The sequence below is a fragment of the Melospiza georgiana genome, chromosome 26, assembly GCF_028018845.1.
Source record: "Melospiza georgiana isolate bMelGeo1 chromosome 26, bMelGeo1.pri, whole genome shotgun sequence".
Taxonomy (NCBI): Eukaryota; Metazoa; Chordata; class Aves; order Passeriformes; family Passerellidae; genus Melospiza; species Melospiza georgiana.
In genome coordinates, this window is record NC_080455.1 from 6,107,273 (window position 1) to 6,120,949 (window position 13,677).

Consider the following 13,677-nt stretch of genomic DNA (forward strand, 5'->3'; position numbering starts at 1 on the left):
AGCTCTGCTTCTGGGGCTTTCAGAATGAGGTGCAGGATGAAGGGTAGGTCAGGTCAGACCCTCTCTGCAGTGGGTTTCTCAGCTGTGGTGGCTTTGGCTGGAGCTAAGCAGGAAAGGTGGGTTTTAATATGCCCAGCCTCTGATGAGGACAAAAACAAGAAGGGAATGGCACCGTGGCAGCAGTGGGAGAGGGCTGAGTCTGTCCCTCCATGCCTTGAAACCATCCTTGAGCTGGTTCTGGGACGTGGGATGAGCAGTGCACCTCTGTCCTGGAGAGGTGGTGCAGCAATCACAGCAGATGGAGAGAGCCAGAGGGAAGGAGATCTGTCACTGGGAACGTGCTGTCCTGCTCTCTGTGCTGACAGTTTAGCAAAAAGAGAACAGATTGGGGTCCAAAATTGCCATTTCTGCAATAGTAGCTGGGGTTCTGCTCGTGGGGGAGGACTTGGGGGGATCATCGTGAGCAGAGTGGCATTTTAAAAGCCAGTCATGTGCAGAAACCCACCAGGAGCTTGGTCTGGCCTCGTAGCTCAGTTCCTCTTGTTCTCTTGTAAGAAAGTCTTTATAAGTTAGCAGTTGAAGCGTGGAAGGTAGGTAAACAGACTGGGAATGTTCTGGAAGGAGTCACTTTTTTATATCAGTATTATTTTATTATTATGATTTCCTTTCTGGTGTTTGTTTTTTATTTTTTTTTTCTTTTTGTTTCAAATTATTGGCTTGGTTTACATTTTATTTTCCAGTTTGTTCCTTTTGGTTTGGTTCATTTGACATCTTCTGTGTTGTTTTGCGTGGCCAGCCATGGCCAGGGCTTGTCAGCCTCCTCACTGGGAGTGCTGGGGAGAAGGGAGCCATTCTGCCAGGTTAAAGACAGTAATAGTGCATAAAAATAGAAGGAAAGCACCCAAAATGTCCTACTGGGCAGTGCTCAGGCAGCAGTGGAAGGATTATCTCTGCCCTTTTTGAAAAGCCACTTCCCTCTGTCTCCTGGAATTGTGTGTCTCTCACTCCAGTGCCAGCTGGGCTCAGTGGGACTGGATTTAGCAGAGTCCTCGAGGCAAACTGGGCCTAAACATCTGGGTTTGACTCAAGGATGGGAGTAAGAGGCTTGAAAACAATCATTCCTCACAAAAAGAGCCTCAGAGGAATGAGAAGCAGTGACCAGCACTGATCTACTGCTACTTGGGGGGCTTGTGAGTCCACCCCAGTTTCCTGCCCTGTCTGCAGAGACTTAGAAGCTCTTTATAGCAGTTGGGTGATATTGGATTTATTGATTTGCCCTGAGAATGTATCACGCTCTGCTTCCCTGTGCTGATCAGTTGTCCACAGTGACAGGCAGAAGTGTGTTCTATCTCCTGGAAGTGTTCAGGGCCAGCAAGGAGCCCCCTGGGTGGTGGCAGCTGTTCCTGCCCAGGGCAGGGGATGGAAGAGAGGAGCTTTAAGGGAGAGCTGTGGGTTCCACCTTCCCCACCTCCTGGTCGCCCTCCTGCTGCCACCCTGAGAAGGTGCCTGGGTAGGGCCACAGTTCCCAAGGCTTTCTCCCAGAAACACCCTGGTGTAGTTCAGGCAGAGAGTGCAGTGGGAATCAGACCTGCTGCTGCTTTGGAAAATCCCCTGGATACACAAACACCTCACCAAACCCACTGCCTCCCTCCTTCTGCAAGTGCTTTCTCAAAACCCTCCTCTCTAAACACCATGGCTTGGCAGTGTCCTGGGCATTCCCACCGTGGGATTTGGCCTCCTCCAGTCTGGGGACAACTAATCACTTCCATCTGGAGGTACAGACTCTTAAATTTAAGCCTCCTGGCAAAAGATTTGCTTTCCTTACCTAATTTTCACAGATCACTTCAAAGAAATTCAAGATCCCAGAGACTGAGGTTGGAAAGTGCTTTCTGAGCCAGAGCAGGATTTGCCAGGCTGCTGTAAAACAGGGAGCCAAAGGAAAGGGCTTTTATAGGGTGCAGCTGGGTGTGTAGCTGGTGCCAGCTTAGTGGAAGCAGCAGGACTCCTCTTGGCTGGCCCGCTTGCTGGTTTAGTCCTTTGCTTTACACCATTTCAGTTTTGATGCCCCATTTAATTTCTGTTGGCTTTTTTTTTTTTTTTTTTTTTGAAAAAAAAAACTCTCTTCATTTCGGAAAAAAAAAAAAAAAAAAAAAAGACAACAACAAAAAAGCTCTCTTCTCTTTTAATTTTATCTTCCTAAACCAAACTTTCGTACGTTTTATTTTAGATTTTTTTGTTATCATTTTCCTTTTTTTTTTTCTTTTATCTTTCCCATCTTTTGTTTGTTTTTTTTTTCCTCCCCCCTTCTTTCCCCTTTCTCCCTGCTCCTGAATTTTCCCCCCCCCCCCTCCTAGAACCGTCTGCCCCCCCTCAAGATGTAAAATGTGTCAGCACCCGCTCCACCGCCATTCTGGTAAGTTGGCGGCCGCCGCCGGCCGAGAGCCAGAACGGCGTCCTGGCCGGCTACAGCGTCCACTATCGAGCGCTGGACTCGGAGGACACGGAGCTAAAGGAGGTGAATGATATCCCCCCAACCACCAGTCAGATCCTGCTGGAGTCCCTGGAGAAGTGGACCGAGTACCGCGTCACCGTGGTGGCTCACACGGAGGTGGGGCCGGGCCCGGAGAGCTCGCCGGTCATCGTGCGCACGGATGAAGATGGTGAGTGAGAAGGGTTTGGGTTCTGCTGGGGGGGGTTCCTGTCCCTGCAGGGGGTTGTTCCCATCAGCAGTCCCACAGGCAGGCTCTTCCCGTGGGTCTTGAGGGGTGCCGGGCCAGAGCTGGAGTGGGATTGAAGATCTGGGTTGTGCGGCATCTTCTGGTGCCATCACCCCATCACCTGGTGCCATCACCCCATGAGCCGGCATCCTCTGGTGCCATCTGGGACTGTAGGGTTCCCCTCCCCTGCATTTATGGGGTCTGTAGGGTTCCCCTCCCCTACATTTATGGGGTCTGTAGGGTTCCCCTCTCCTGGATTTACGGGGTCTTAATATTTCCAAGTCTTGACTGCACCATCCTTTGGTGCTCTCTGAGCACTGGGGTCTGTAGGGTTTCCCTCCCCTGCATTTATGAGGTCTGTAGGGTTCCTCTCCCCTGTGTTTTATGGGTCTTTCTCAATATCTCTGAGTCTTGACTGCACCATCCTCAGGTGCCATCCGAGCACTGGGGTCTATAGGGTTCTACTCCCTGGATTAGTCTTAATATCTCTGAGTCTTGACTGCACCACTCCCTCTGCAAAGATGCTCTCACTGAGCCAGGAGCAGCCAAGGCACTAAAAACCTTTGCTGTGAGGAAAACCTTTGCTGTGAGAAAAACCTTTGCTGTGAGGAAAACCTTTGCTGTGAGGAAAACCTTTGCTGCCAGGACTTGAGTCATTGTATATCCTGAGTTGGATGGGACCCACAAGGATGAGCCAAGTCCAGCTCCTGGTCCTGCATGGGACAGCCCCAAGAGTCCCACTCTGTGCCTGAGAGCACGTGTTTTAAAGAGTTCTTCCCACACATTCCTTGTTACTACCTCAGAGCTTTTGTCAGTTGTAGAAAGGAGGAATCTGTTGAAGTTTCAAAAATCTTGAGTGACAACAGTTCAGTGGCCCCACTCAGAGACCTGACTTTTCCTGGTATTTCTACAACAAAATAAAACCAGGGGAAAGGATGAATGGGTGCATGAAGGGAGAGGAGCACCCTCAATGTGAGGGTAGGACCTCAAATAATATTGGGAGAATTTAGGGAGCTGGAGATAAACAATGATAGCTTATTATTAAAAACAACCTACAGGTGTTGTTTTCCTAATAGCTGTTTTCTTGTTATTCTCATAAGATTGTTTATAAATGGGTGTCTTGTTAATTAGCCAGTCAGGTGAAATGTATTGATTAGATGACCAATCAGGTCTACCTGTATAAAAGGAGCAGTCTGAAGTAAAGATGTGTGCTTTATGCCACCCAGCCTTCTGATGGCTCTGAACAGTGACACCATCCCTGTGTCCAGGCCGTGCAGATCAGGTCCCACAGACCCTCACAATCCCCCAGAACTGGGAGGGCAGTGCCAGGTGATGGGATGCTCAGGTGCTCAGGTCTCCTCCCAGAGCTCAAATCCAGAGGAGCAGGGATGGGCTCCCAGCAGACCCCCAATTGTCAGGACCCAGGAAATCCCTCTGACCCTGCCAGGGGTCTCAGGGACCCTGGCACAGAGCCCAAAATGCCCCTGTGTGGGTTTGGTTATGACCCATGGAGCAAGTTACCAACCTTAGATGAAGATCTGCAAGCCACAAAAAATTAGGTAGAGTGCTAGTGAATTTATCACGAGGTGAAAAAGTAGATTTTGGGGTTTCTAGAATGGAGGTCCAGAGGGCAAGATGGAGCGATCTGAGAGTGTCCTGCATTTCTCCTTCTTCTTCTTGGCCTCCCTCTTCTGCTGTGATGGTGGCACTTACAGATTGGTTTAGAGTAGAAGCTCACTGTCTAACACAGGTGATAGGTATTGGGAAGTAATTGTAAACATTGTATTTGTAGTTTTTAGTATAAAGATATAACACCACCCGGGGGCAGGCAGAGTGTCCTGAGCTGTTTTGCTAAACTGACCTCAGCAGGACAGGAGAAAAAATTTCATCAATAAAGAACAATAAACAACCTTGAGACCGAGAAACTGAAGAGCTCTGACTCCTTCAAGTGCCGGGCTGGGAAAAGAGACTTCCAAATTTCAACACCCAATGACCAGAACCCCTGGTTGCCTCCCTCCCTCCCTCCCTGCAGTGCCCAGCGCTCCTCCACGGAAGGTGGAGGTGGAGGTGCTCAACTCCTCGGCCATCCAGGTGTTCTGGCGCTCGCCGGTGCCCAGCCGGCAGCACGGCCAGATCCGCGGCTACCAGGTGCACTACGTGCGCATGGAGAACGGCGAGGCCAGGGGGCTGCCCCACATCAAGGACATCATGCTGGCCGATGCCCAGGTAAGGGCTCACCTGGGCCAGCCCCGGGAGGCTGGGGAAGGGGGGATGTGGCTGTTGTGGGCAGTGTGGCTCTGCTGAAGGGCCAAAAGGGGATATGGGACAAGGTGTGGCTGTGTCTCTGCCGCACCTCTGTCTCGCATTTGTGCTCCCAGACAATGTTGCTGTGGAAGAGTATGAGCTGCTGTCCCAGCACTGAGATAGATAAATATCCATCCATCCGTTCATCCTTGCTGTGTCTGGGAAGTCTTTTAATTCAGGCCAAGGCCGCAGTGGAATCTACTAATTTCTCCCACTCTACTTCTTCCCTCATGCTTGCCTGGTAACTTCTGACCTTGTGTGGCTGCTTGCTCAGGGACTCCTTCCTCATGCTGTGTCTCTGTCTTTCCCTTCTTTCCCCTCTTGTATTCTCACGTGCCAAACCTCTCTTGTTCTCTGCCCAGTGGGAAACAGATGACACTGCTGAATACGTAAGTAAAAACATCAAAATCCTCCCATGCTGGTTCTGCCTCTTCCCTTCTCCCACTTCCTGTTGTGGTGTGATATTTTCCTTTTCCTTTTTTTTTGTTTTTGTTTTTTTTGCAGTGCAAGTGTGCCTGTTTTAGAGCCTGTTTTTGGTGTTCCCATGCATTGTCCCCTCCCTGTCACTGCTCTGTGCCCCTCTGTGATCGTGTCGTTTGTCAGCACGCAGCAATCCCACAGGGTTTTCCCTTTGGCTCTGAAGGAAAGATGGGTCTGCTGCTCCTCCACGGGGAAGCAGATGGCATATTGAATTTGGGACTGCTTTGAACAGATGAGAATCCTAAAATAGTTTGGATTGGAAGGGACCTTAAAGGCCATCTTGTTCCACTCCCAGCCAGGAGCAGGGACACCTTCCACCAGGCCAGGGAGCTCAGATGGGCTGCTTTGTAACCTCTGTGTCTGGAAAAGATACCCTGGGAAGCACTGGGAGCACAGAATCCATGAGTCCTGAGCTACCACAGCACGAACAAATGCTTTGTGCTCTCAAAGGGCTGAGATTCTTAGAAACTCATTGATGCAAAGCACCGAATCATTATTGGTGCTTTTCCTTTTGAAGTACCTTAAAATCAGCTTGGCTGTTTGGCATTTGCTATTTCTGCTAAAATGATAAATGTTTTCCAAAATCCTACAGCTACCAAGAAGTAGGAGAAAGCTTTTTCTTCTTGGAATGGCAGAGTTCTGAGGTAAAACACAACTAAACTGGTGGTGTTTGTGTCTCCTGGGCATTGCCAATGCCCTGCACAAGTGAGGGGCCTCCCTTTGAGGGATGGAGAATGAATCTCAGAGAGACAAAGCCCCTTTCTTAAAATCTTCATAAAGCTCAGTGGCAGGTGTGAGAGCAGAACAATTTTCTTGACTTCCAGGAGCCAGACCTGTCCCTGCCTCCAAAGTCACTGATCAAAATCCCACTGTTCCAAAGTTCTGCTGTTCCACTCCCAGCTCGCCATCAGGGGAAATAATTATTTTCAGGACTAACAAATTCTTCCCAAGTGCTGCCCTGAGACTTAATATTGAATGCACGAAGGGGTGAGGAGAGGGGAAAGCCATAAAACATGCACAACATTCCCATCTCCCTCCTTTCTGGGGCCTTGGGGAAAACCCTGCTGCATGTGCTGTCATCCTGTTTGATTTAGCACGGGTGTTCCTTTTCCAACACAACCCTTTGAAAGGCTGCATCCCTCCTGGGGAAGGGCTGTTCTTGAGGCCAGTGTTCCAACAAAAGCTCCTGGGAGCCAGGTGTGGGGAGGCTGATAGAGGATGGGAAGGAGGGGGTGGGATTTAGCAGGGAGCTTTAGCGTGAGCAGAATGTGTCGTCTTGCACTTTGCATTCAAGCAATCCCTTTAATATTATGAAAGCATTAAAAATATCTCTTGAGGAGGGAAGAGAGGGGTAATGGTGGGAAAAAAAAAAAATGTAATCTCCCTGAAACCTCTGAGCCTCCTCTGAGGCCGCACAGTGGAGAGGAAAGCTTTGAAGGGAGCGACAGCATTTGGATGCTGAAGTGGTTTGTGTGAAGACAGGGAATGTGTGAGAGGCAGATCTGGAGGAGGCTGCCTTGCACAGGGCCCTGCAGAGCCAGGCTGTGTTTGCAGAGCTGTGAGTGCCTCTCCAGGGGAACGGGGCTCTCCCCCTCTGCCACGTCCCACAGAAGCCCCAGAGTGTCTCGTGCCCTTGGATTTGGTGTTCCTGCATGCTGGAAAAGGGCTGAGCCTCCTGCCAGGAGGAGAGGGCTGCTCTTGGGTGTGGGCCTTAATACTGACACGATTTCCCTTTGGCATCTGGCAAACAGGAAATGATCATTGCTGGGCTCCAGCCCGAGACTGCCTATTCCATCACCGTGGCCGCCTACACCATGAAGGGAGATGGTGCCCGCAGCAAGCCCAAAGTGGTCACCACCAAGGGTGCAGGTGAGAGCCTTTTCCTCTCCAGTGGGATTCACCCCTTCCCTAAAGCCAAGGGGCTTCTCCAGACTCACCTTCTTCCATCCCACTCCCTTCTCAAAGGACAGACTTGCAGCAAGAGCCAGACTGCCCCAAGGGCAAAGTTAGATTGAGGGCGGCAGAAACCCCTTCATTCCTCACACGCAGCCCTCACCAAATGTCACCATTTTCTGTCCAGTGCTTCAGAAAGCCCAGGCACACCCAGAAGCACAACAGAGGATGAATTTGTCCCTTGTAGTGTCTTGGGCTGTAAATTGCAGTGCATCAGAAGGACTGGAGAGACTGCAGCTTTGCAGGTGGCCCAGGCAGGTGCACTGGGGACAGCACAGCTCTGCTCTCAGGGTGCTGATTTGCAAAGACCTGAGGAGCAGCAGGCAGACAGTGGGTGCTTGTCCTGCCCACTCTTCTCTTCTGGTACCATGTCTGGTGTACATCCCCCGTGTTCAGGACTGCTGGAGGGAGAAACTCTGACAGTATTGACCTTTCCTGGCTCCCATTTCTGGGTTCTGAGCTCTGTCTGCACATACCAGCCAAAGCCTTTTCCTTCACTCACCCTCTGCTCCTTCTGCCCATGTTTCTCCTCACTAACTCCCAGCTTCTCTGCTTTCCTTCTTCCTGAGGCTCCCCACCCTCTCTGTTTTCCTCTCCTGGAGCCTTTCTCTCTGCCTGGCTCCCTTGTCACTCTCCCTTGTCACCCTCCCTCATCTCTTCCATTAGGATTTGCAGTGCAGGTGATCAGTCACAGAGGGATGTTTTCTCCAGCACAGCAGCTATTACCCAAAACTCAATTTCCCCTGACTTGAAATAGCTATTTAAAAAAAAAAATCTTTCAAATGGCTCTGTAACATTCTTACCTTCTTTGCAGTATTGAGTCAATACACCTTCTGAGAGGAGAGATTTCTTTCTTTATCACTCAGGGCTGGGGGCTGAATTTAAATACAGTAATACATCTAATTTTCTCCTTTACTGTCCAAACCAATTGCAAAATAAAGCACTTCCCCCTCTCTGAACTTTCTTCTCACCTTTATTCCAAACAATATTTGTTGTGCAGATGTAATACTTCCAAGCTCAGCTGATTACAGTAACGTTTGTGATAAAAACTGAAACATAAAGGTAATGGCACTCTTTTTCTCTTTAATGTGTTCCTTAGGCATTCCCAGGGGAGGAGGCTGGCTCTCCCTGCCATTCTTTGGCACTTTGGAAGGAATGCAGGATTTGTTTTAGAGACAGCCCCTCGTCCCCAGCGAGGTGTCAGGCAGAGTTCCCAGTGTGACCCTTTCAGATCCTGCCCTGCTCCCTCCTTCCAGCATTCCAGCCCTCACCCCTTGGTCAGGCTCCTGCCGTGGGACATCTCCCAGCTCCGTTTCTCTCCTCCTGTCCAACCAGGAGAAACACCAAGGCGGAGAGAAGGAAATTAGATCTCTAATAGTGGAGCTGAGTGTCAATGACGCGTGAGCTGCTGGAATTAATGCTCTGCTTTCTCTGGCTTCGGGGATCTCTGGGCCTGCACGTGTCATTTAACTGTGGCTGTGGGCTTGCTTAGCAGTCAGCCAGTGCCAGGGCTCATTAGGCAGAGACATGGCACTGCTGAGCTCCCCAGAACCCCCAGACGTGGGGGAGCTCGCTGAAAATGCACCAGCACTGTGAGTTCCCTGCCTCCAGAGCAGAGGAGCAGCACAGAGAGAGCAGCAGCTCTCCCTGCCCTCTGCCTCACACACATTTTGGGCTCTGGCTCCTCTGCCTGTGCTTCCTTCTGTACCCAAGTGGGCGATGAGCTGCCTGCCAGCCGTGTGAGCTGGCCCTGCGCCTGCTGCTCAGGACCTGGGGCTGCCCAGACTTCCTTCCATCCTTCATTGCTTCACCCTCAGCTGCTCTGGACTCCCCAGCCTGGGCCAATCTGTTCCAGGCTCTTTCTGCATGAGCTGGGCTGTGTAATGGAGAGAGGGAGGGAGGCTGGGAATTTGGAGACTCCAGGTTTGTTTTTCCCTGCCCTGGGAAGCAACTGGGACAGGAGGCTGGGAGCCTGACTCCTGAGTCTGCCCTTCCCAGTGGTGGAGGGTGAGTGGTCCAGGGATGAGGGAGGAGCTGTGCACATCCTGAACCAAAGGGAAGGAAATAAATTCAGCAATGTGTCAGCAGCTCACAGCTGACATGTTGGCAGTGCTCTTCATTTCCCCAACTGTTTAGGGCGTACAGGGTGGCAGCAGTTGGGGTTCCGTGGAGCTGAAGAGTCCCTGCAGCTCCTGTGTGTCTCTCTTCTCTGCCAGTCCCAGGAAAGCCCATCCTGTCTGTGCACCAGACAGAGGAGAACACCCTGCTGGTGAAGTGGGAGCCGCCGCTGGGCGCCGAGGGCCAGGTGCTGGGCTACCGGCTGCAGTTTGGCCGCAAGGACGTGGCCCCTCTGGCCACGCTGGAGTTCTCGGCTCTGGAGGATAAGTACATCGCCACCAGCATCCACAAGGGCGCCACCTACGTCTTCAAGCTGGCCGTGAAAAGCCGGGCCGGCTTCGGGGAGGAAGCCGTGCAGGAACTCAGCACCCCCGAGGACATCCCCAAGGGGTACCCCCAGATCCTGGAGGCCAGCAATGTCACGTCCATGTCGGTGCAGTTCGGCTGGCTGCCCCCCGTGCTGGCCGAGAGGAACGGCGCCATCGTCAAATACACCGTGGCCTACCGGGAAGCCGGTTCTCCCGGGAACCTGCTGGAAAAAGAGCTGCCCCCCTCCCCAGAGAACTCGTACACCCTCAACGGCCTCAAACCCAACACCGCCTATGACGTTAAAATCCGTGCTCACACCAGTAAAGGCCCCGGGCCCTACAGCCCGACCGTCCAGTATCGGACGTTCCAGCTGGACCAAGGTAGGACTCACCGGTTTCTCCTCCCTCTCTCCCCTTGTATCCGGGGCTGGTGCCGGGAGGCAAGAGAGCTGGAGAGGTCAGGCCGGGCCCAGCCAGGCTCGTGAGTAAATGCAAAGCACTCTGGTGTCACTCTCAGTCCCTCCGCTCCTCTCTGCCTTGGGCCAGGTAAGTCCCTTTTACCGCTTTCTTCTAAGTTAAGTCCGGACACCTCCTGTCACTGGCACCTGAAGGGGGGGGCCAGTCACTCTACAGGTGGGAAGAGCATTTTCTTCAGCTTTTGCAAGCAGCCAAAAGAAAAGAGCAAAAATTAAAAAAAAAAGAAAAAGCCAAAACCCTCAAGCCGTGACCTGGGATGGGTTTTTCTTCACCTGAGCATGCTCAGCCAGGCAGCACCTCGTTCCTGCAGCAGCCACCCAGGCCCAGAGTGTGGGGGCACAGCCACGTGCCCTGCTGGGGTTAGGCACAGGGACAGGGAGCACTGGGAGATGGACCTTGGCAAAACTCAAGCACAGTGGAGGCAGGAGCAATCCCTTCAGTTCCTGCAGCCGCAGCCAGACCCAGCCTGGCAGGCCCCTCTTCCAGCACTTGACATTCTCTTCCTTCTCTTTCCTGCTCTTCCTTCCCTCTGCTGCCTTTTCTTCTCCTTTCTCCCCTTCCTCCTCACTTTTTTCTCTGCAGTTTTACCCAAAAACTTCAAGGTGAAGATGGTGACAAAGACATCTGTCCTCCTGAGCTGGGAGTTCCCTGAGAATTACAACTCTCCTACCCCATACAAGGCAAGTGGAGGGCAGGGGTTTCTCCCCGTGTGTGCCCCAGCTCTTCAGGGCTGGGTGCTCCACGTTCCCTGCGCAAGGAAGGGATGGGAAGGAAGGAGCTTGCTCAGGGAAGAACCTCCTCCCCTCCCACAGATCCAGTACAACGGGCTGCACGTGGACGTGGACGGCCGGACCACCAAGAAACTCATCACGCACCTGAGGCCCCGCACCTTCTACAACTTCGTGCTGATGAACCAGGGCAACAGCATGGGGGGGCTGCAGCAGAACGTGGCGGCCTGGACTGCTGCTGACATGTTGTCCAAGAAGCCAGAGGTGACCCACAAGCCTGATGCTGATGGCAACGTGGTGGTGATTCTCCCCGACGTGAAGAGCTCTGTGCCTGTCCAGTAGGTTTCTGTTTAACTGCAGGGCTGGGGGCTCAGTTTGTGTTTTGGGGGTCAGCCCTGATGGCTGGAAACCCCCAGGGGCAGTACCAGGAGGGTGATCCCTGCATTTCCAGCCTTCCTGACTGTTCCACAACTAACAGGGAAAGCCAAAGAAGTGTGCAGGGAGTGCACAAGGAGACGTGGGGCTGCCACTGAACCCAGCTCCTTCCAGGAACAGCAGCTGTGCTGAATGCAGAATAAGGGGCTCGAGCCAGTGGGGCACTTTGGGCAAACTCACATCAGTGTGTGTGCTCCCTTCTTCCATGGCTCATTCCTTCTGTTTCTTCTTGTCATTGCCAACATTTAGAGCTTTCTACATTGTGGTGGTGCCTCTGAGGAAGTCCCGGGGGGGACAGTTCCTCAACCCCCTGGGCAGCCCTGAGGAGATGGACCTGGAGGAGGTGAGTGTGGCTGAAGCTGCACTCAGCACAGGGGGAGAGAGAGCAGCGGGAATGGGATGGGGACCTGAGGGCTGGGAGGGGGTTTGGGGTACCTGTGCTCCCCAGACTGGCAGGGGGATTTGGGTACCTGTGCTCCCCAGGCTGGGAGGGGGATTTGGGGTACCTGTGCTCCTCATCAGGGCAGCCAGGCTGGGAGGGGATTTGGGGTACCTGTGCTCCCCAGACTGGCAGGGGGATTTGGGGTACCTGTGCTCCCCAGACTGGGAGGGGATTTGGGGTACCTGTGCTCCCCAGACTGGCAGGGGGATTTGGGGTACCTGTGCTCCCCAGACTGGGAGGGGATTTTGGGTACCTGTGCTCCCCAGATTGGGAGGGGATTTTGGGTACCTGTGCTCCCCAGACTGGGAGGGGGTTTGGGGTACCTGTGCTCCCCAGACTGGGAGGGGATTTTGGGTACCTGTGCTCCCCAGACTGGGAGGGGATTTTGGGGTACCTGTGCTCCCCAGACTGGCAGGGGGATTTGGGGTACCTGTGCTCCTCATTCATGCAGCCAGGCTGGGAGGGGTGTTTGGGGTACCCGTGCTCCTCACTCCGAGCAGCCAGGGAGCACAGGCTGGGAGGGGGTTTGGCTCTCCCTGCTGCCCCCGTGCAGGCTCTCAGGTGCCCTGTTGCCCGCAGCTGGTGCAGGACATCGCGCGGCTGCGGCGCCGGAGCCTGCGGCACTCGCGGCAGCTGGACTTCCCCCGGCCCTACATCGCCGCCCGCTTCCGCTCGCTGCCCTCGCACTTCATCCTGGGGGACATGAAGCACTACGACAACTTTGAGAACAGAGCCCTGGAGCCAGGACAGAAATACGTGCTCTTCATCCTGGCTGTGCTGCAGGAGCCCGAGGCTGTAAGCGCTGCCTGGTTCCCCCAGCCCTTCTGCTCCCTGCCCTGGCCCTGCTGCCCTCCTGGCGTCCTGGAGGGGTTTTTTTCTTTCCAGCTGTGGCTCTTGTGCCTGATGAGCTGCTTGTGCTTGTGCCTGCATTTGTCTCTTCCAAGCACAAGAGGACAAGAGGAGCTGTGACTGTCCCAGTCGTTGTGGGCAGACCTTGCACACTCGTGGCTCCAGAATGGGGAGGAACAGCACCAGAGTTCAGAGGGCCCTGGGTCAAACCCCTTTTTGAACAGTAATTTCCTTTAAAGGCTGTTCTTTAACTCCTCAGAGCAATGACCCCAGACATCCTGCTCCTAGACCATGTCACACTCTGGGCATTGCTGAGTTCCTCGTCAAGCACAGAGATTTCCATTTTTTAATGGAAAACTACAAGTTCTGTCTACCAATTCAGCATCTCTGCTGTTTTCACTGGGGCTGTACTTGGCTTTATGAAAACAACTATTTTAATATTTACCTGCCTCCTCCCTCACACACAATAGGAAACAGCCTAATACTTTGTTGTTTTTAAATCCCCCTATGGAATTGTAGCAGGGAGCTATTGGAAATTAAGGGTTTTCAGAGGTTTTTTTCCCCAATAAATATTTACTTGTGTATTTGATATTAAAGGATTAGGCTGACACGCTCCTGAATGGGTTTCTCAATCGGATTACTGCAGCTTGAGGTAATTTCTGCTTTAGAACAAGGTGCTGCAGACTCACTCCCAGTGGCCTGGATCCACAGCAGCTCCTGAGTGTGGAGCAGCATTCCAGCCTGCTCAGACTGATGGAGTTCAAGGACCCAGAGCCCCTGTTCCTGTCCCATCCCTGGCTGCTCTCCCAAAGCAGGCCATGCCAGTTCTCTGTGCTGTTCAGTTCCTGGGTAGGATGGGAATTCAT

General features: G+C 52.8%; 1 protein-coding gene across 8 annotated transcripts in view; it reads left to right on the forward strand.

The window, feature by feature from the left end:
* PTPRS (protein tyrosine phosphatase receptor type S) overlaps window positions 1-13,677 on the forward strand; it is a 154,872-nt gene that overhangs the window by 114,770 nt on the left and 26,425 nt on the right. For 4 of the 8 annotated variants that reach the window (XM_058041022.1, XM_058041026.1, XM_058041023.1 and 1 more), the window contains 9 exons: window positions 2,355-2,660; window positions 4,750-4,943; window positions 5,384-5,410; window positions 7,253-7,370; window positions 9,671-10,261; window positions 10,940-11,037; window positions 11,170-11,423; window positions 11,770-11,863; window positions 12,542-12,757. In XM_058041022.1, coding sequence (XP_057897005.1) covers window positions 2,355-2,660; window positions 4,750-4,943; window positions 5,384-5,410; window positions 7,253-7,370; window positions 9,671-10,261; window positions 10,940-11,037; window positions 11,170-11,423; window positions 11,770-11,863; window positions 12,542-12,757 — 1,898 coding nt within the window. The remainder of the gene's footprint in view (window positions 1-2,354; window positions 2,661-4,749; window positions 4,944-5,383; window positions 5,411-7,252; window positions 7,371-9,670; window positions 10,262-10,939; window positions 11,038-11,169; window positions 11,424-11,769; window positions 11,864-12,541; window positions 12,758-13,677) is intronic. The other 4 variants (XM_058041025.1, XM_058041027.1, XM_058041029.1 and 1 more) reach the window with 2 other exon arrangements.